Source organism: Lepisosteus platostomus, chromosome 9, assembly GCF_059453375.1.
Source record: "Lepisosteus platostomus isolate fLepPlt1 chromosome 9, fLepPlt1.hap1, whole genome shotgun sequence".
NCBI classification, from domain to species: domain Eukaryota; kingdom Metazoa; phylum Chordata; class Actinopteri; order Semionotiformes; family Lepisosteidae; genus Lepisosteus; species Lepisosteus platostomus.
The window spans coordinates 18178690-18197986 of record NC_142619.1 but is presented as its reverse complement, the minus strand read 5'-3'; the positions used below and the strand labels follow the sequence as shown (position 1 = coordinate 18197986).

The following is a 19297-nucleotide window of genomic DNA, read 5'->3' as shown; positions in this document are numbered from 1 at the left end:
ATTACACCAAGGTCAGTGTTTTTTTTCATTTCAATCTTTAAAATGAAAAGCTTCTTTTAATGCACAAGTTCGTCATGCTGCTTAACTTTTTTTAGAAAAATATCTTTGTTACTAGAAAAGTAAGACTGTGTTAAGTGAATGTGTTGCTCATAGATAAGTTACAGTGTACAGGATATGGATCAGGTCACATTACATTAGTTTTATCTGGGACACCTTTGGTTCAAAAACATGTTGTACTTTTTCTGGATTTTGAACAATTTCTAGAAAGATGTGACTACAAGTGGTGTGTAAACCCTGAAGCACTGGATATGTCGGAACAAGTCAACATAAAGAGATGTAATTTAATTTTAATCAGTATCTCTGAGGGCCTCTATTGTTAGCTGTTTTTAAAAACAATCTTTGGTAAGACCAAGGTCATCTTGATAATAAAGCAGGATAAAATCTAAATGATCTAAGTGAATATATATGATTTGTTTGTATAATGAAGTAGTCCAGCAGCAGAGACAAAAGAGGGTTCAGGTTCTTTAATGGAGTTTATTTAACTAAAATTCGGGAGGGATGACAACAACCAAGCCCAATCATTCCCAGCCATCAGTGATTAGCAATCACTCCCTTTGCCCTTCCTACACCAAATGCTATAAATACCAATTGCGATATCTCTCTCCCTCGCGTGCAACTTTTGCATCCCACCTCCACCCCAACTCCACCTCTGCAGCTACCCCTTGGTTACCTTGTAGGGGGGTCCTGGCCTTCTCGTCTTACGGCCAGGAGGTCGACCCTCAGCCAAGCGGGTTAAGCCAAACATTCACTCCACAATAGTTCATTACGCTTCGATTTTGGGGCGTTGTCATTCCTCGTGAAATTACATCATAAAGGGCTCTGAAGCCATGTTGAGTGGTCAACTATACAACAAGGAGCTACAGAGTTTGATTTTTCTTAATGTCTGGCAGATAAATGACATACAGTCATAGATGGTGTTAAAAAGAAACGGAACGAAAGGTAGGGAGGGGAGAAAAGAGTGTTCTGGAATGAGGGACAGAATAGGTCTTGTTCGTACAAGCAGTTTTGTATGTCAGCCAGCAGAATTGTTCTTCAGGGAAAGATGGGAGATGGACTGGCCTGTTGTGTCCTTTGGAGGCATGTTTATTTTTTTTTCCTTTATAACTAAAACAATTAAATGCCCCTCTGATCCAACAGATGTGATTTATTGTATTCTTCATATTTAGTTATCAATGAGCCATAATCTTGTACATTTTGCAAGTCAGTGTATTATTAGTCAGTGTATTACGTTTTTTTTTGTTAGTAGCAGCAGCATGTAGCACTCACACTTAGCAATATAAGCAAAGATCGAACATTCATCTTTTTCAGGACCAAGGTAATGAAGTTGAATGCCTTTTCACTGTCTCCAGAATCTTTGAACAAACAAATCTTAGGTGTTTATTTTATGTTCACTTAGTGATTTGAACCTGAGAAAAAGTTAAATAACCGTGAGTGTTTAATCAACTCAGTTACACATTTGAGACCTAAAGTGAAATGAAAATCCTGTGATTGTGGAGGACCTCATTTAAAGAAGACTGAATTCCAGATATACAGAGTGACTTCAGCAATTGTGGCACAATAATTCATATATATATATATATCCTAAGGATGAATATAAAATCAGATTAAATGTCCATCCACAACTGCTGTATCATATTGATGATTAGAGGCAGGAGCCTGACCTTTGCAGAGCAAGGGAGCGATTTGGGACTACACTCTGGACAGGATGCCAGTCCATTGCAGGGTGCAAATACAAAAAGCAAAACATTCAGAGACACCTAATAATTTAACCAGCATATCTTTGGAACAAAGCCAGAACAAATGGAGAAATTATCTGAAATGTTAACACCAAGGTCAGAATGAATGTCATCCAATATGTGAACCACATAGAAAGAACAAGTTTGTCCTTTTCCACCAAATCAAGTCCTGTGATCCTTTTTGGACATAAATTTAATTATGTGTTGCAGGTTTTGTTTTTATCCTTGTAATCAATTCATTTCTCAGAGATTGTGCAGGCAAGATGTGAACCAAATGGTGGATATACTGATAAGACATTTGTGTTAACAAAGCATGCTCTTTATTGCATTTTTAAGACAATTTATCATATGAATCAATAATTTGGGCAGATGTTTTCCTTTTCAATTGTGTTTTAATGAGATTAACCAGATGATCGTATGATTTTTCATATCACATACATTTCTTAATAAATGATAATAAAAAGTGTCTCTATGTGGTGGATGAATCACTTTCATATATAGGTAGACCAACTTTAAACCTCTTACACAGATACTAAATACTTCAAGTTGGCAGTAATTTTTTTTTCCTTTGAAAGTCCTGTGGAGAACGTAACTGTTTTTTGTTGCAGATTTTGAGTTTGCTACTGTACGTTTTCAATTGCTCTTGTAAACAAATTTGTGTAACGCATTTCTTTTACAATGGCCTTGAAGATATTCATCTGTCGTGCATAGCTTTTCACTTCTTCCTCCGAGCACTGCAGGGAAGAGTAAGAAAGAGCGCAATGTAAATGTGTTTGTTAATATATCTATCCATACGTTCATTTTCTAATTTTCATGGGGGAACCAGAGCCTATCCCAACAACTAATGGGTGCTGGTCTAGTCCATCACAGGACACATTGGGACACAGACACACTCCAACTCACACAAGGGCCAATTTTCCCAGAAGCCAATTAACCTACCAGTATGTCTTTGGACTGTGGGTGGAAACTGGAGCACCTAGTGGAAAACCACACAAATACTGGGAGAATATACTGTACAGTACAAACTCCATGCAGATGGCACCCCATCTCTGGACTTTAACCCGGGGCCCCAGCTCTGCAAAACAGCAATGCTAACCACTGTGCAGCCGTGCCCATAGTTTGCAAAGCATGGGATTCTATCTATTCATGTAGAGGTAACTCTCATGCAGGTGATCTTTAATGACAATGAAACTAACAGTTAGTCCTTCTTCAACTAAACATCTCTCACAGTAGAATTACTGTAGTAAGATTTCAGAAGTGGGCTAACCCAGAAGTGGTTTTTTTTTGTCCTTGTTTAATATGTCATCCATGTACTGTAGATACACTTGCAATGAACTACAGGTCAATGATGAATCTGGGCTGATCTAAACTCCTTGAGTGGTCTTACTCTGGTCACAGCTCGCATGAGTCGTCTCAGAACAGCGTCTTCCATGTGTGGGCTGAAACTGGTTACCTCACTGACGCAGTCAAGGAGGCAGGAGATGGTCTGGTCTTGGTGCTGGTAAGACCCAAGACAAAAAAGACAAATTGAAATCTAATTAAACATGGAAGACTAATAAATGCTTTAAACTGTACGGTGTGGAGTTTAAAACAAAAGTGAATGGGCGTGTGGGCACCAAGTGTCGAGGGTTGTATACAATCGATGTGAATTGCCTTGATGGGCCAGTGACACCTTAGTGATGACTGCATTTCCTGCCCTGATCAACAGCCCTCTTAACATAAGCACACTTGCCAACACTGTTCAAGGGTAATGTGTGGGGCTGCAAACAGATTGGGCTGGACCTGTAATTGAGAGAGGGACCTGAGAACAAGAAGAGACAGAACAGTGCATCAGCACACTTCGCCATATTTGGACACTTCCTGGAAGAGCCCTGGGCAGGTGGCTCAGCCCACACAAAGCTTCCCACCCACTGCGGGAAGAGTCAGGAACCTAGGAAGCCCCAGTCAGGGGAGAACTGGGACCTTTGGAAGAAGGATGTTTTGCAGGACAGATTGCAGTAGGACCAACGAGAGGGCTCAGATACCAGGGACTGGGAGATGTGAAGGAAGACCTCAGCATCGTCTTTCTCCCCCCTCTGCCCCATACTGGACTCGGGGACAAACAGGGTAGAGAGGGGAACACCAGGGACACATTGTTCAGGACAGCCAGGGCCACAGAAGATACCCAAGGATCTTCAAAGAGCACAGAACTGCCAGACTGTATTATTTTGGGACACTTGTTGGGTGACTGGGGTCCAATGGGGTGTTTGTGGGTGTCCTTTAGAGTTGGTTTTGTTATAATGAACCCTCTGTGTTGAGTGGATAGCGTTGAATGTTCTTAAACACCAGAAAATAAAAAGGGCTCTTTAGCCATACCAGTGTCTGTTGTTGGTCGATGGATATACTGGTGATTCTGGGAGATTAATAGAGCCTGTGGCAAGGAAATAAGGGGCCTAGCACTCTTTATAACTGCTGAGTGGCATAGTCACATACAAGGCAGGAATAATTCTTGTTTAAGGAGTCACCTAACAGTATACAGTATTGTCATATTATTTCCAATTTGATATCAATCCATCCATTTTCTAACTGCTTCCTTCAGTTCAGGGTCATAGCAGAGCAGGAGCTCATCCCAGTAAGTAACAGGTGCAAGGCAAGGTACACCCTGGATGGGATGCCAGTCCATCAAAGGGCAGACGGACACAGACAGAGATACAGACATGCGCACACAGGTCAATTTTCCCAGCAGTCAATTAACCTACTAGTATGTCTTTTTGACTGTGGGAGGAAACCTGAGCATCCAGAGGGGAGAATATACAAACTTCAAGCAGATAACAGGTCCAGCAATGGTAACCACTGCACCACTGTGATATGATTATCTTAATAAAAATAACAGGCGTACATCACCATCTTTGTTTTGTTTTATGTCTTATTATATGAATACATATAAACAGAGGCATGACTAATAACTACTACAGGTGTAATGTAATTCTAACTGTTTTGTTGTTTTGATGCCTTTCCTCAAAGTAAAAATAAAATAATATACATATACTTTTAGAATATAAAAATATACATTTCATAGAATGAACATTCCTCCTTAAAACACGTTGAACCTTTCTAAAATATCTTTGCTGATGCTACAGTTATCACCTTTGAAAATGTCATCATTCACTCATGCAGTATGTATCTCCATGAATATTCACACACAGCATCAATGTTGTTCTAGTGTTACTAACACTGTGTATGATAAAGCTCTGTTTACAGGTAGTAAACATTTTGTGGACAATGTAGGCTGAATGTACCATTGTGTTATGTAGGTTTTGATATTTGCATTCTATCTTTTTTCTGAATATGCATGAACCTATTAAATTCCAGGTAGTGATTGAACTGGCCACATTCGCGTTTCATTGCAAAATGCTATTCAAAAAGTGTAATGAACTGCAGCAGCAAAATTCAGGAAGCTACTGCTGTGCTTCTCGGCTCATTTACCTTGTGCAGTACTTTGAGACCTTTCTTATCATGTGTGCTTGAAACCAGCAATTCTAGGTCGGCAGATTTCAGAACAGGTTCCTACAGACAGAAGAATGGCTGTGATTAGTGAGAAGAAGATATTTGCTTAGGTTTATTAGTTATTAGACCAGTAATTAAATTATAGACCACATGTCTTTGGACTGTGAAAGGGAACAGGAGCACCTAGAGGAAACCTACATGAACACAGGGAGACAATATAAACCACATGCCGATAGCACCCCAGCAATTGAAGTCAGGGCCCCAGCACTGCAAGGCAGCAATGCTAACCACTGCACCACTGTGCTGCCCTATACCTAGAAATCATCATCACCGATAAACAAGTGTCAGTTATAAGAAAAACTATGGCAGTGACTATGACTTATAATTGATGTAGATGGAAAAAAGAAAGCCGCAAAAACTAAGATAAGTATCAACTGCAAAAGCTTTCCACTAGGACGTCTGTGAAATTTAAAATTACATATCTAAGATATTATACAGTGCCTAAAATTTGAAATCCTTCACACAGAAATAAGAAAAAAAACAGTTGTATTAATATTGGATCCCTCTTTAACTTAAAAATGTACAAATATGGAAGTCTAATGTGCAATTTTACTATTAAATAAATATTTAAAATCTGATATACTGTATGATACTTATTCCTTTCATGTACTGTATGTATGAACTAAAAACGTATTTTTCACCAAAATTAACAACTGTTTCCAATTCTTACATTTGCACATGTGACCCAAAAATGAAAAAGGTGTTTCATTGACATTTTTATAAGTAATTACGCAGCTTTCTGCGGATTTCCACTCTAATCACTGACCTTTAACTGTTCCAGCCAGCACCATAACAAATAACTGAGGACTCTGGGGTCTGGTTCCACAGCCAGCATTGCCCAGGCTCCCTCATTGCCATTCAGTTCACCCTAAGGGGTAAATGGCAGACAACCACACTCTTATTTTACTCCGATTAGAAGTATCATTCCGTCTGTTGTTTTCACATTTCTAGAGTTCTCAATTAGGAGATTTGTGCAGAGAAAACAGCACGTCTTACCTGCAGGAGAGCTGCTCTTCTCAAGATGTCATTTCCAACGGGCTCTGTTTCTGACATTGCCTTGGCAACAGTCTGGGAGACCGATGCTATTCCAGGCTGATTCTGAGTTCTGTTTAGCTGGAGTAAAAAGTAATGTCTGTAACTTTAATTTACAAATACTTTTATTTCATGAAACATTTGGCCATGCCAGCACAACTGAAATGTAAACAGACAAGAAAGACAAGCCAGGCGCTAGGAGCCAAACAAACCATTGTTTAGAATTCAAAGTCATATTGTACGAACCCTTTACCTGCAGATAGCACTTTAAAGCTGCCTACCATAAATGTGTGTATTGCTTCTGCTTCATCCAATAAACAGATTTTTGTTTTTTTCAAATATATGGATTATTGCAGTCAACAACAATGTTGTTGTTGGTTTAGGATAAAAGTACCATGAAAAGAAACCCAAAGATATACCAATATAGTGTATGCTGATGATCTACACATATAGAGAGATAACTATATTTTTCTGCCATTTATGTCAGAATTGCAATTTCATTTTCATTCCCAAAAAATAATGTTATTAGTTTTATGTTTAAGAAAATATTAATTTAGGAAATATTTATGTTAAATTTCTCACCCTCAAATAAAAATGGTGATTACTTTTTGCATGGGAATAATTAGTAAAAGGAAATGCGTGCAAGGTCAATGTCATTTGATTATCCCTATAAACCAGAATTCAATTCAGGTCTTACCTCTCATTGAGAAAGTGAGTGGCAAAAAGATACACTGCAGAACAATTAGGCTTAACTGGCTTAACTTTTAAATGGCTTCCCCAGTCCTCTGATGCAGAAAACATCCGTGTACACTGTACAGTACACCTGTGTATGTGTCTGTGGTGCTGTGTCTTGTATTTACCTCCACAGTTGTAATAAACCTCCCGAGTGCCGGAGTTTTCTTCTTCTTCCACTTGCCATTGCTCAGAGCTCTGTGTGCCTGCAAATCTCTTGCTATGGCATCACAGTTGTTCAGGGATTCACCTCTGGTCCTGAGTATTGAAGAGCCAATGTTCTTATCGGGAGGTTCTCTTCTGGGGGCTGCTGGGTCTTCATTAGCTGGTTTGTCTTCTAGCTTTGGACAGTCCGAGCAAATCCTCACTAATGAGGGAGGGAGCTGCACAAATTCTAGGTCCTAAAACAAATCAATTGAAAATGTCATAATTGATGAACAGAGGTAGCCTTCAGCTGGAACAGTTTTGTTAATTCATTATTATGGCACAACTGCCCAATTTTTACTACTTCTGGCTCTTTCTACTCACAGTTAATGTATCAAAATGAGTTTGAAACTTTCCTTTGTTGTGTATGTTATTTTAGTTCAATGTTGTTACAAAAAGCCAAATGCAACATAGTTAAAATGTATATTTTGTCTGCAAAAAGCAACATAAAAACATTTTAGTACTGACTCAAATTCAAATCTTTTTTGTCGCTCTTGATGCGTTGTCCACCGAGATAGCGCGACTTGCCTTTTCCAGCAGTGCAATCCTGCTGAGATCTGAGTCGCTGTAGCTTCTCTTGTTCTGTAGAAGCTCTCTCTTTCTCTCCTGAAATCTCTCCTTTTCCTCCCAGGAGGTGACAGACTGAATTGGAGGGTTTAACGCATTATCAGGATCCAGCAGCACTGGTGTGACAGCGTCGCGCGGAAACTTCTGCTTGATAAGCGTCTCTCTTACAAGCACAGTTAGGTCAAACACAGTGGCTTCTCTTTCCACCTCAGCGTGCAGGCTGCTGCCATCGGCTTTGTTTAAAGCTATTAGTGTCAGTCTCCTGCAGATGAAGTCCACGATTTTAGGCACATGTTTCAAATTCCGGGCCTCATAACCATGGAGCAGGTTTTTCTGCCTGTTCAGATACTGCTGGAGGGTGAAACTGTTGTGTCTGGTGCTAACGCTGGCGTACAGGATGAGGTGAGGAGCGAGGAAACGAGCAAAGTCAAAGACCAGGTTAATCTGTGCTCTGGTCTGTATGGAGCAGGGCCGTTTGATACGGACATAATGGATGGCCTCACTTGGACTCACACGTGTGATGTAAATTAAGTAACAGGCAACGAGGACTCCTGTGGAAAACAGGCATAACATAGAATTCATGAAACTGGGATACCACTCCCCCAATGTACATTAGTTGTGACCTATACACTACACTGATGTGCCCCATGGTCTACTGACCAGTTATGCTCAATCAAGGCAGTCTCCTGCACACTAGAACATAGGTGGCGTCTTTCTAGCTTGAATGTACATCTTCCGTCTTGGAAGGAGCACTTGACCGAATACAAGGATTCAGCAGAGTCTGCTAGATCCAGCTACTTCTCCCTTATCATGGAGAATATCCACAACAATCCTAGAGACCTGTTCTCCACCATCAACAGACTGCTTAAGCCAAACTAACCCACTACGTTACCTGCCTCATCCCAACTTTGCAACACTTTTTCAGGGTTCTTTAGTTCCAAGATTGACACCTGGCATCACATTCTCTCAACAGCTAACGCTACAGTACCTACTACTCCTTTGTGGGAGCAAACATGTGTGATAGAACACAGCAGAAAAATACAAGCTCTTTGCTGTTTAACCATAAGAACTTGTTCCATAATATTCAGCCCATGTAGCCTGTTTGGAAGCTAGTAGTTAAATAATCCAATGATCAATGATCTCATCCAGCCATTTCTTGAAAGAATCCAGGGTATCAGCCCCAACAAAATGGCAGTGTAGCTTGTTTCATACTCCCACAGACCTTTGGATAAAGACGTTCCTCCTGTTCTTGTTTTTAAATTAGGTTCTACTTAGTTCCCATTTGTGCCCTATGGTTCCTGATTCACTGTTCATTCTGAAACTATCAATCCATGATCATTTAACGAAACACTCCCTTGAGATTTTCTGTCTGGACTGTTGATTATAAACCATAATTTTTTTTAACAACTGAAAACTTCACCTGTTCTTCCCAGTCCTGCATGGCAATGTACAGCAACCTTGCCCTCCTTCACAGCAAATGCCAGCACTTTCACACCATCCAGTATTCGAATCAGGGAGGATACTCCGAAATCTGGCATACCGAAGTTAAAGAAATAGACTTGGGAGAGAAACAAAATAAGTGAAACTTTTTCACTAAACGTGCTGCATATCCTTTTGACAGCTTGTCATTTTTGGGCATATCTCTTATTGCCACAGAATTTGTTTAAAACTTGTTTTAAATGCATGTGCCTGCATGCAAAATTGTAACCTGGATTGCATGCAAAAGAACCCAAAACTGAAAACTGGCAATTTAATTACTTATTCTATAGCATAGTTACTGTACCAAAAAGACAGTCAAACTATTTCCTTAATAACAAATACCCCACTATTTTCTATTATAGACTTGTCAGAATAAATATGTTATAATAAATAAAGCTTCATATTCATTGTACTTGTATCTTAAGACATATCCTAATGTATGGAACATTCTGAACACATACAAAAATTCACACTGAGCATGAAAGAAAAATAAGTATTTCTAAATTAGACATATATTTATTCATCCTGATGGTTTGTAAATTTTGATGAACTTGCTTGAGAAAAACATTACAAAAATTGCAGAACAGAAATTCAAGGTGTTTTTCTTTTAGATCAAATTGCCTATCCACTTCTTACAAGCCATCCGAAACTGCATTGACTTACTTCCATTATCCATGAAGACTTGGGGTAAATAAGAGAAGCCACTCTCTCGTTCCAAGGGTGATCCACAGTGAGCATGCTCCCCTGCCACCTGCATATTGATGATGGATCTTATGTTCAACCTAATGGGAATAGCAATACCAAAAGAGCAGATTTAATGCCAGAGACTGGAAAAACCATTAAAGATGGCCTTCGTTTTCTTCATTATAAACTACGGATGCTCAGACTCGGGTTCTCATTGCATCTGTAACAATTCTCTGTTTTTCCGCCCTTGCTGCTCCTGCCCTGCCAGATCATCCCTCACTGCCTAGGCGCAAACCCGGGTCCAGCGTCACACAACAGGGAACTTGCCGGCTGAGCTAAAGGAGACCTCCCTCAACCTGGCTGGCTGAGATCCCTGTAATATGCAGGGGTGTATTCGTTACACATCCAAAATTAAATGTGACAGTCTGCTACCTGTGTTATCTGTTTTTTTTTAACTAGTTTGAAGAAAGCTTGATGAGCTAATGTAAAAAAAGAAACTTCGCACAATATTCAGCGACATGCTTAACAAGGCAAATTAAAATTCTTCAATATTATGATAACTTACTTGTGGAATTGATCTATAATGTAATACTTCTTAATTAGAGCCGTAGAAGGTCTTGCCATGGCTAGAATATCATCTGTCACCCTAAAGGCAAACAGAAACCACATTCCATGACTACTATACAACAGAGGTCTTTTTAGATCATTTTGTAATGCTTATTTCAGTGTTCCAAGGTTATACAAATAGTAACAAGCAAAATCAATATTTATTTGTCCATCGTAAAAGGATGATAGCTGTACTGAAATAAGTAATGCCAGCTGTTTCTTAAAATAATAGAGAAAGGCACTGTACAGCTGAAATTACTCACTCAGACATGTGCCTTGAACATCTTGCTGTTCCTCAGAGACTTTAATGAGGAAGCAAATCAATGAAATGTGATTCTCCCCTATTGATTTATATGCATAGTACCCAGCAGGGCACAAGTTTGGCGTCACTAACACAGTTGTCTACATTTACGATGAACTCAACAAAACTGCAAAGCACTGTTTACCATTATACTACACAAACGTTTCTACAGTGAAAGGCCAGTTAATTATTACAAATCAGGTGGATACTGATCATAAAGAAGGAAAATAAGCATATTGAATTCTACCATGTGGAAAAGACACCCCGTATGGCCTGCTGTCTCAACGTCCAGGTTGCTGGTCCCTCATAACGACAATCTTTTCCTCTGCAGGTCAGAGCGCAGATAAGATTTGGGGGCATGGTTTTGACAAGGTTCTCTCGGGCCTGGGAATAGGAGGGCCGGGGCCCAGGAATACACAGAGCCATTCCTGGTGTGCAGGCGGACGTGAATGGACAGGCTTTGTCTGAACAGCAATTACGGCGGAGTGCAGCCAACCGAAAAGTTCGTCTGGTAATGAACATATTAAAGAAATGTAGAATTAGGTATATGCCCAGGACAGCAAACAGCAACATTAAGCAGGAGAGTTGTGACAATAAAGTGTATAAATCCTGAAATACATAAAGACCATCTTAGAAAAAAGATTCTAAGCAAAAGTATTACATTAAATTAAGTTAAAATATTAATTGATGTCTTTAAAGTCTTGTTTCTAGTGCAGACAAGATCATGAATCTTCACACTAAGGTGAATATTGACAATCTTTATGACTGTTAAAATGATATAAAAATTGCATCACTTACCATTATTGCGTCACATTTTGAAATAATTAAAGCAACATAAAAATCAAATCTGTTCAAATCCCCAATAGGCTCTAGTGTATTAGAACTAGAAATGTACATAGGGCTGCTTCTCTCACTGCCTTTGTGGTTGCTTATTCTGACCTACATCCACTAATCCCTGTTATTAATTCCATAAACACATTAAGACACAGAGGACCGGGGCTTGTAATATTCTTTGTTATATAACTGGGCTCCAGACCAAACACACCTTTATTCTAAATTGAGCCATGACTGAAAAGTTCAGAAACACTCTAAATTAGACAAATTGTCCTTCGGGATCAATAAAGACTTATCTTATCTTATCTTATCTTATCTTAAATTGCCAGACAGTGTGCAACAAATATTTTATTTAGGAAATCAGTGCCGAATTATAGACACTCTTGATAAACAGGACCATATTAATTCCTTTCTGTGTTTTTCTTGGTTTTCACTATGTCAGGCTTGACATTCAATAGGATAAATAATTTCATCACCTGTCACCACTCAACTTTCTCTGCTGATGCAACAAAGTCATCAGCATTATAGTCATGAATGATCAATTAATCAAATTTCAGAAATCCATGTTTTATTTTTATTAAAAATATACATGCATAATTAGTGTGATGTTATGCTTGCTGCTTAATATATAATACTTCGCCTTTGTATATGAGGAATCTATGAGCACACACATAATGATACAATTCCCACTTGCATTTATAACCTGGACTGTTTTAGTACATGACTGATTACATTGATGCACACAGTACAGTGAGGTATGAAGATAACAACAGGACCCATTGTTGAGCACGGACAGGGTTGTAAATATGGTAGCTGCTGTCAACATCCATCCATTTCCTAATCCCTTCTTTCAGTTCAGGGTCGGAGGGGAGCCAGAGCCTATCCTGGCAATAAAAAGGGCGCAGGCAGGATAGATCTTGGACAGGACACCAGAGCATCACAGGGCTGACAAAAACAGACACAGACACGCACACACTCACTCCAGGACCAAGTTTCCCAGGAACGAATTAACCTACAAGTTCATCTAAGGACTCTTCAAGGAAACCCACACAAACACAGAGAGGTGTTCCCCATGTAGATAGCACCCCAGATATGATATATTTAATCTTTTATTCTTACAGGTAAGGGAAATGAGAACAAATACATATTTGCAGCGATGTCTTGAGCACTCATTTATACAGCAGTACGTATACTAGAGTAATTTAATGGAAGTATCTTGCTCATGGACACAACAGCAGTGTCTGGACAGGAGATGTCCATGATGTCCATGTCCATGAAGAAAAACAAACAGTTCTGAATACAAGATATCTGCAAAGTTCAAACACTGGATGAAAAGGCTTGACCCATTTGGCCGATACACTGAATCACCTATGCATGCCAAACCGGTCAGCATATACAGTACTATAGCTGTCAAGGAATGTTTGATCAGTAAGGCTGAATTCATCTCTGAACATCTACAGTATGTGAGCCTACAGAAAACTTCAGCATAAGGTTCACCAGCCATAGCCTTTAAATGTGTCCCATAGCCCTGAACCCAACATCACAGTGACCCACTTTACAGTACAGACAACACAGCAACAGGACTGCTTGCCTCTAAACTCTGGAGTGGTGCAGTCTTCTTTCTACCTTACTGCAGTAAAGATGGAAAATGTCTTTAACCTCATATAAAAGACATGACTTTTAAGACATTGTGAGATGCAATAGGATATGATTCAGGTCATTTTGGATTGCGATATGTATTAAAGATAAACGTATTTTACAGTGTTGTATTATTAGTACTAATAAATGTGAGTCTCGAAATGTAATAAATGTAATGGTGCATAGACTGTCAATGTGATGACAAAGTGTTTTGTGTTCTGATGTGTAGCAGTGAAGATGATGAGATGAAGTGCATTTATATTAAGTGTACACTAAAATATGTATCTGTTATAATTGTATTTAATGTTATGTATATAGTTGCTTGAAAGACATCAGTTCAATACTAAAACATAAAATTCTTAATCTCTACTCATATTTGTACTCAATCCTGCTACTGTACTTAATGAAGTAATTGTACTTGTGCTTCAGTATCAGTTCCAAGTATGGTCCCAGGACGTCTCTGTAATCTACTGCAATCAATGCACTTTACTGCTTTGTGAGTTTTTATTAAAGCAATAAAAATACAAATAATGAAAAAAAAAAATGTGCGCTTTGTGTCCACTGGAGGTCAGCAGAGATTTAGTAGTACTGTAAAGCAGCACACATAAAGGTAAAAACGTGCTGGTTAATATCACAGATTGTATTAAAAATTAGCTATATGGGCTAAGTGAGAGGCTTTAAATAAAATTCTTAAAATTCTAACTATTGGACTGGATTTCCCAAAAGGAGTTTTATTAAGTGTAGTTACTATGGTGCATTATTATTAATAATAATAATAATAATAATAATAATAATAATAATAATAATAATTCTGGACACTCAGTGGGGATGAGAAAAGAGTGACGCAAACAATGAACGGTCAGCACAGGGTGTTCTCTCAGATTTTAAAATTGAAAGGCATCAGTGCGCCAGGATAATCTCTCGTTCAGGATACCGCAATCCAGTTTAAGGCTTTCCTTGATATTATTAGCATTAGAGGTTGTGCCAGTAGTATTAACCCACCAACTCATGTTTCTAAATGCTTCGATATTAGTCTCAACTTTCTGGAGTTGAGACCAGTTACATTCAACCAGAACTCTTTCAGAACAAGATGTTTGATTTTTAAGAACTGAAAACAAGACGTTCATCTTTATTGACGTTAGTGTCTGGAACACTGTTAACCGTCCGTTCTAAGAATAGAATTTACTGCATGATCCTGTATCTTCGAATCAGTAAGAGCAGCCTGATGGACAGTTATAAGAGGCGCAAGTTGTAAAGCCAGTTCTGTTAACACTGTCGCCAAAGTCTGATTGAATACAGACTAAAACTCTGCATTTCTGGAAAAAGTGCATTATAAATTTGGAGAGGTCGGAACAGCGGCACTCTTGAACACGGGTATTTCTATTGCTCATTTTCGTGGAGTTATACGGTCAAGTTTAATGGCCGCGTTGAGAGGACTGGCCGTAGAATTGACCAATAAAAAATAAGACCTGCGGCTCAATGCTCAATGTGGATTGACAGCAAAGTTGTCCAATGAACATTACAAATTCAGGAAGTACCGTTTTTCGAGTCAGACGACACGTGACAAGATCATATGATCATTATCACAGCGGAGTCGAGCTGTGAATGTTTTTCTTTTGATTGAACATGGTGAGTATTCCTTTAAAACAAGAAAATTAATAGGAATGAATACTCAAAAGAATATAAATATTTTGCGTTTCTGTACTATTTTGTGTTGATAACAAACGAACAAGATACCAAATATATAATAAGAAAAAATGAAATATCAGACTTTTATTAAAAAATACTGTCCGAAGAAGATAAACATAGTCATTATTGCAAATGCGATTATATATGACAATTAGTATCCACTCTGGTCTGGTTAAACGAAAGTACGTGCTTTAACTTTGGGGGCTGTTATCTCATGATCATAGGCCTGTTTAGCTGAAGACAGAATGAATTGGTTAAGGATCGTGCATCAGAATGATCAGACCCTTAATCTTTTGTAAAGTCTTTTCTTAAGGATAGTATTTTTTAAAAAAACGAAATATTCACTTCTGAGATATTTTTGTGTTTATAGATACATTGCGTTAGGGCTACACACTACTTTCCTCCCGAAGGCTTTGTAACCTACTTTGATTCCTACGCCTTTAAAGTAACTACCCTCTTTTTTCCCCGGTAGTTAATGCCATTGAGTTTTCAGGAGTCCAGGAAGATGGGCGGGACGCCATCACATGCACATAGTTAAAGAACAACATATTTAACCTAGGAAATTATTAAAATCGTAGTTTTTTTGTGTAAGTGCATCTGATCATAGCACGTAAGCTTCTTGCCTGTAAAGTAACAGGTGTGATTCGTAAGCTTTACAACAGGATTCAAGTTTCCCAAACCATTATGTCTGCATAGATTTAACTTTAAAATTTAAGAAAATGAAGAAAGTTAAGAATTTTCGTAACAACAATGTTAAAAATCTTCCCGAACGTGGGTCTTTTTTATTTTGAAAGAGTCACGTGGTCATGCCCTCTCTCTCTGCGGGACATAATGTGACTAAATATCGTTCGTAGAGTAACGTTTAATCAAAGAAAAACGGTTTTATTTTGTAGGTAGTTTTCCCTAACTTGTGGTACACGGTAAAGACGTTTCTAGGAAACCATTTTTGTTTTCGACAGGGAATGAGATTTATGTTGAGCTCCAGATAGATTTAATTGAACTGTCCCCCACAGTGTCCGTGGTATTCTACTAAGAACGTAATGCTTTGTAAAAATGTGAAAAGAAGTTGTTACAAGACTATTTTTGTTATGGCGAGGACAGCCTCCTGTATTAACATTGAAGGGTCAAGTTCTCCTTTTCCCTGTTATCACAATACTGACAGGAAAGATGTCTCTGCTGTGTTTCAGACAACAGCTTTGACTCAAGGGCTGGAGAGAATCCCAGACCAGCTGGGCTACCTGGTCATCAGTGAAGATGGAGTCCTTGCTGTGAGTAAACACCATACTTTTACAATAAAGAGGGTGGCTGGGATTTAGACAGGAAGGACAGGAGGTGCAGGAAGGAGTGAGCTATGGAGACAAAGGAGCGTCTCCTTCATCATAATAATCATTCCAATAGTTTCTGGAGAAGCCCAGAATTGAATTGAGTTTATAACAAAAATTCTGGAGGGATGACGACAACTGAGGTCAATCAGACTTACTCTCTTACTCTCTGACATCACTTACTCTCCTGAAACACTGTAAGGGGCGGAGTGGTGGCACTGTGGCTAAGGATCTGCGCTTGTGTCCAGAAGGTTGCTGGTTCAAATCCTGTAGCCGGGAGGCCCTTAAACCCAACTGCTCCAGGGGCACTGTACAATGGCTGACCCCAAGCTTCTCTCCCTGTCTGTGTGTCTCATGGAGAGCAAGCTGGAGTATGCAAATATACAAGAATACACAATTTAATAATGCAAGAAATTGTATATGTATAATAAAGTGATCTTATCTTACCTTAAATACTGTATGTGATCTTGCTCATATCTTTTGCATCCCACCTCCACCTCGTCTCCACCTCTGCAGCTGCCCCTTGGTCACTCCTCTCTCTGTGTGGGGTCCCAGCCTCCTCTTCCTATGGATAAGAGGTCAGCCCTCAGCCAGACCGGTTAAACCAAATTCTGACTGAACACTCCATAATCCTTTATTCTTGGGCGTTGTTACTGCTAGTGCACTGGGACCTAAACATACATCGTTGTGTTGTCTGGTTGAGCTTGCCATTCCTTTTGCCCACTTCCTCCACTAGTGTGGGGCAAAGCTGCCACAGGTTGGTTTGTCTCCTTCAGTAACCTCCTACAAGCACCGTATGGCTAATTAAGACTTTCTCCCCCCTAGTCTGCCGGTGAGATGGAGAACGACGAGCATGCGGCGGGGGTGATCATGCAGATGGTGCAGACAGCCTGCAAGTTCAAGCTGCAGGGCAGCACAGAGCCCCCCTTCAAGCGCATATCAGGTCAGTTTAGACGTGCTCTACCTCTTAACCGGCGCTGGTAAACACTGAGCGTCCATTTCAGCTTGTGTCAGGTTTAGCGTTATACTCACTCGTCTTTTTCATTGAGCTGGGCGGCTTTGCCTCGAATGTTAGAATTTTTTTTCCCTCCCGCAGGTATTTGCCAATTAACAGGCATTAAGAAACGATCCTGCCTATCATTTCTCCCAGAAAACAGTACAGCAGATTTGATAGTAATGCTAATGGATAGAACAGTACACAGGGTTACCAGAGGTTTAGTACAGAATAGGAATCCCACACAGTGAAGTTTGTTGATACAAACAGCAGGTGGGGACATGTGTTTAGGAGTTGTAGATATGTCTTGTCTTGTTTTTACCTTTTCTCCTCTCCTGTCTTTATCTAGTGGTGTTTGAGGATCATGTCTTCATGGTGACCGTGTCTGGGCAGAAGGTCTTTGTGGTGAAACGGCAGAACAACCAGCGAGAGCCAGTTAACGTCTAGAGGTGTGAGGGTGGACCCGACGCTGCCCAGAGATGCCTTTTCTCCAAGCAGTAGTGGAATGAGGCACACCGGGAGCCAAACAGAACTGGGGGATTTTGTGGCACAAGCATATCCACTCTTGTGAAAGAGGATCGGAGACCTGGAAGGGGGGGGTTTCCACATGCTCCTGTGTCACAGTACAGCAGTCCGTTGAAGCTTTTGATATCACCTTTTGGTCTTGTAATGAATTCAGCAGTGTCAGCAATAAATTGATTTCTGGGCGTGGGCAATAATGTTAGCTTAATAATGCCTGCTGTGAAAAGGTTAAAGGAAATATTAGTAAGTCTCATTTGCTCCATCACCTATTTGTGACCTGCACAGAATGTGCTGTGTGTATCTTAACTAATCCCATGCTGTTAAGTAACAGTGCTGCAACCCATTATATAAGCAGTAAAGCTTTATACTTTGTTCCAGTTTGTGCTTTTTTCCCTCAAGAAATATCCTGCATTTTTAATATTATCTGTTCATCCCATAACCATTGGAGACATCTCTCTTTCTCAACAGCTCCCGTCCTTGTGGGTTTATGTGTATCCCTATATTATAAAGGGTGGAAGATTAGCAGTGTATATTTTGACCAGTTGAGTAAATACGTAAGTCAAAACATTCAGGTTTAGTCCTGAATACTCGGATAATGAATCTCAAAGAAAAGTCACAAGTACTGGACCTTACAATTTAAAAAGCTGTACCGCTTTTGCACAGTCAGCTGTTTAACTGTCTGCTTAATTATTGAACTAGGTTTTAAAATTAAGGAGCTAGTTTTACCAAAATTATGTGAGGATAGTTTGGAAGAGGTTCTGTCTGTTTACCCCAACCAAATGCTGAAGAGACATACAGGACCAGTGATATAAATCATGTTCTCATTCTCTTTTTGTGATAAGTCCTCTGTGGGCAGAATCACTTTAGCAGAATTATTTATTATTGTAGTTTAACTTTGTAATTGAGTATATTATTTGTCTGTTAAGGTTTGATCTTCAGCATAACTAAAGAATAAAGACATTGCTCTTTCAGCTTTTGTCTTTGTGTAATATATTCACCAAAATCATAGTGTGTGCAGCCCTTTCACGGATTGTATGTTTTGTTTTGTGTGGAAAGCAAGTGTTGTTCAAGTAAAATGAATTCAGATAATGGCACTGGAAGCATTTCGCACAAAGTTATTTACAAACTAAAGTCATCTCCAGTACCAGGGTTTCTTAAACATTGGATTAATAATGACAGCAGAGTGCCAGGGGAAATGGAAAAGCTAATAATAGTTTTGAAACTATCACAACAGGTAAGCATGCCAAGAATCAGGCCAAAATGTAATGTCTCAAACATAAATTCCAGTTGTTTGAGCGCCAGAGGGTCTTTTAGCTTTCATACATACTCATTTGATTAGTAATTCACTGAA

General features: G+C 39.3%; 2 protein-coding genes across 3 annotated transcripts; one reads left to right on the top strand and one right to left on the bottom strand.

Annotated features, from left to right (window-relative positions):
* Positions 1 to 509: 509 nt before the first annotated feature.
* Positions 510 to 11903, bottom strand: LOC148654596 (protein tyrosine phosphatase domain-containing protein 1). 2 transcript variants are annotated; one of them, XM_088647083.1, is made up of 12 exons: positions 11746 to 11903; positions 11195 to 11455; positions 10606 to 10686; positions 10020 to 10138; positions 9298 to 9435; positions 7839 to 8428; positions 7235 to 7507; positions 6339 to 6455; positions 6109 to 6210; positions 5262 to 5342; positions 3184 to 3294; positions 510 to 2530 (listed from the first exon to the last, which is right to left on the bottom strand). In XM_088647083.1, exons 2-12 carry the CDS (start codon positions 11371 to 11373, stop codon positions 2417 to 2419), a joined length of 1905 nt encoding a protein of 634 aa, XP_088503209.1. In that variant the 5' UTR covers positions 11374 to 11455; positions 11746 to 11903; the 3' UTR covers positions 510 to 2416. The 2 variants fall into 2 exon arrangements, with proteins under 2 accessions (XP_088503209.1, XP_088503210.1); XM_088647084.1 differs by having other exon boundaries at positions 9298 to 9408.
* Positions 11904 to 14891: 2988 nt separating this feature from the next.
* On the top strand, positions 14892 to 19040 carry lamtor4 (late endosomal/lysosomal adaptor, MAPK and MTOR activator 4). Its single transcript, XM_088647081.1, has 4 exons — positions 14892 to 15048; positions 16296 to 16376; positions 17256 to 17373; positions 17774 to 19040. Exons 1-4 carry the CDS (start codon positions 15046 to 15048, stop codon positions 17869 to 17871), a joined length of 300 nt encoding a protein of 99 aa, XP_088503207.1. The 5' UTR covers positions 14892 to 15045; the 3' UTR covers positions 17872 to 19040.
* The last annotated feature ends 257 nt before the right edge of the window (positions 19041 to 19297 follow it).

Coding starts and splice junctions, on each gene's coding strand:
- LOC148654596 (XM_088647083.1), bottom strand. CDS start 11,373: ATGGCTCTGTGTATTCCTGGGCCCCGGCCCTCCTATTCCCAGGCCCGA. Junction 8,429..9,297: donor TGCAGGACTGGGAAGAACAG/GTGAAGTTTTCA, acceptor TGTTTTCCACAG/GAGTCCTCGTTGCCTGTTAC. Junction 6,211..6,338: donor GAAGAGCAGCTCTCCTGCAG/GTAAGACGTGCT, acceptor TTTACCCCTTAG/GGTGAACTGAATGGCAATGA.
- lamtor4 (XM_088647081.1), top strand. Junction 16,377..17,255: donor GTGAAGATGGAGTCCTTGCT/GTGAGTAAACAC, acceptor TCTCCCCCCTAG/TCTGCCGGTGAGATGGAGAA. Junction 17,374..17,773: donor CCCCTTCAAGCGCATATCAG/GTCAGTTTAGAC, acceptor GTCTTTATCTAG/TGGTGTTTGAGGATCATGTC.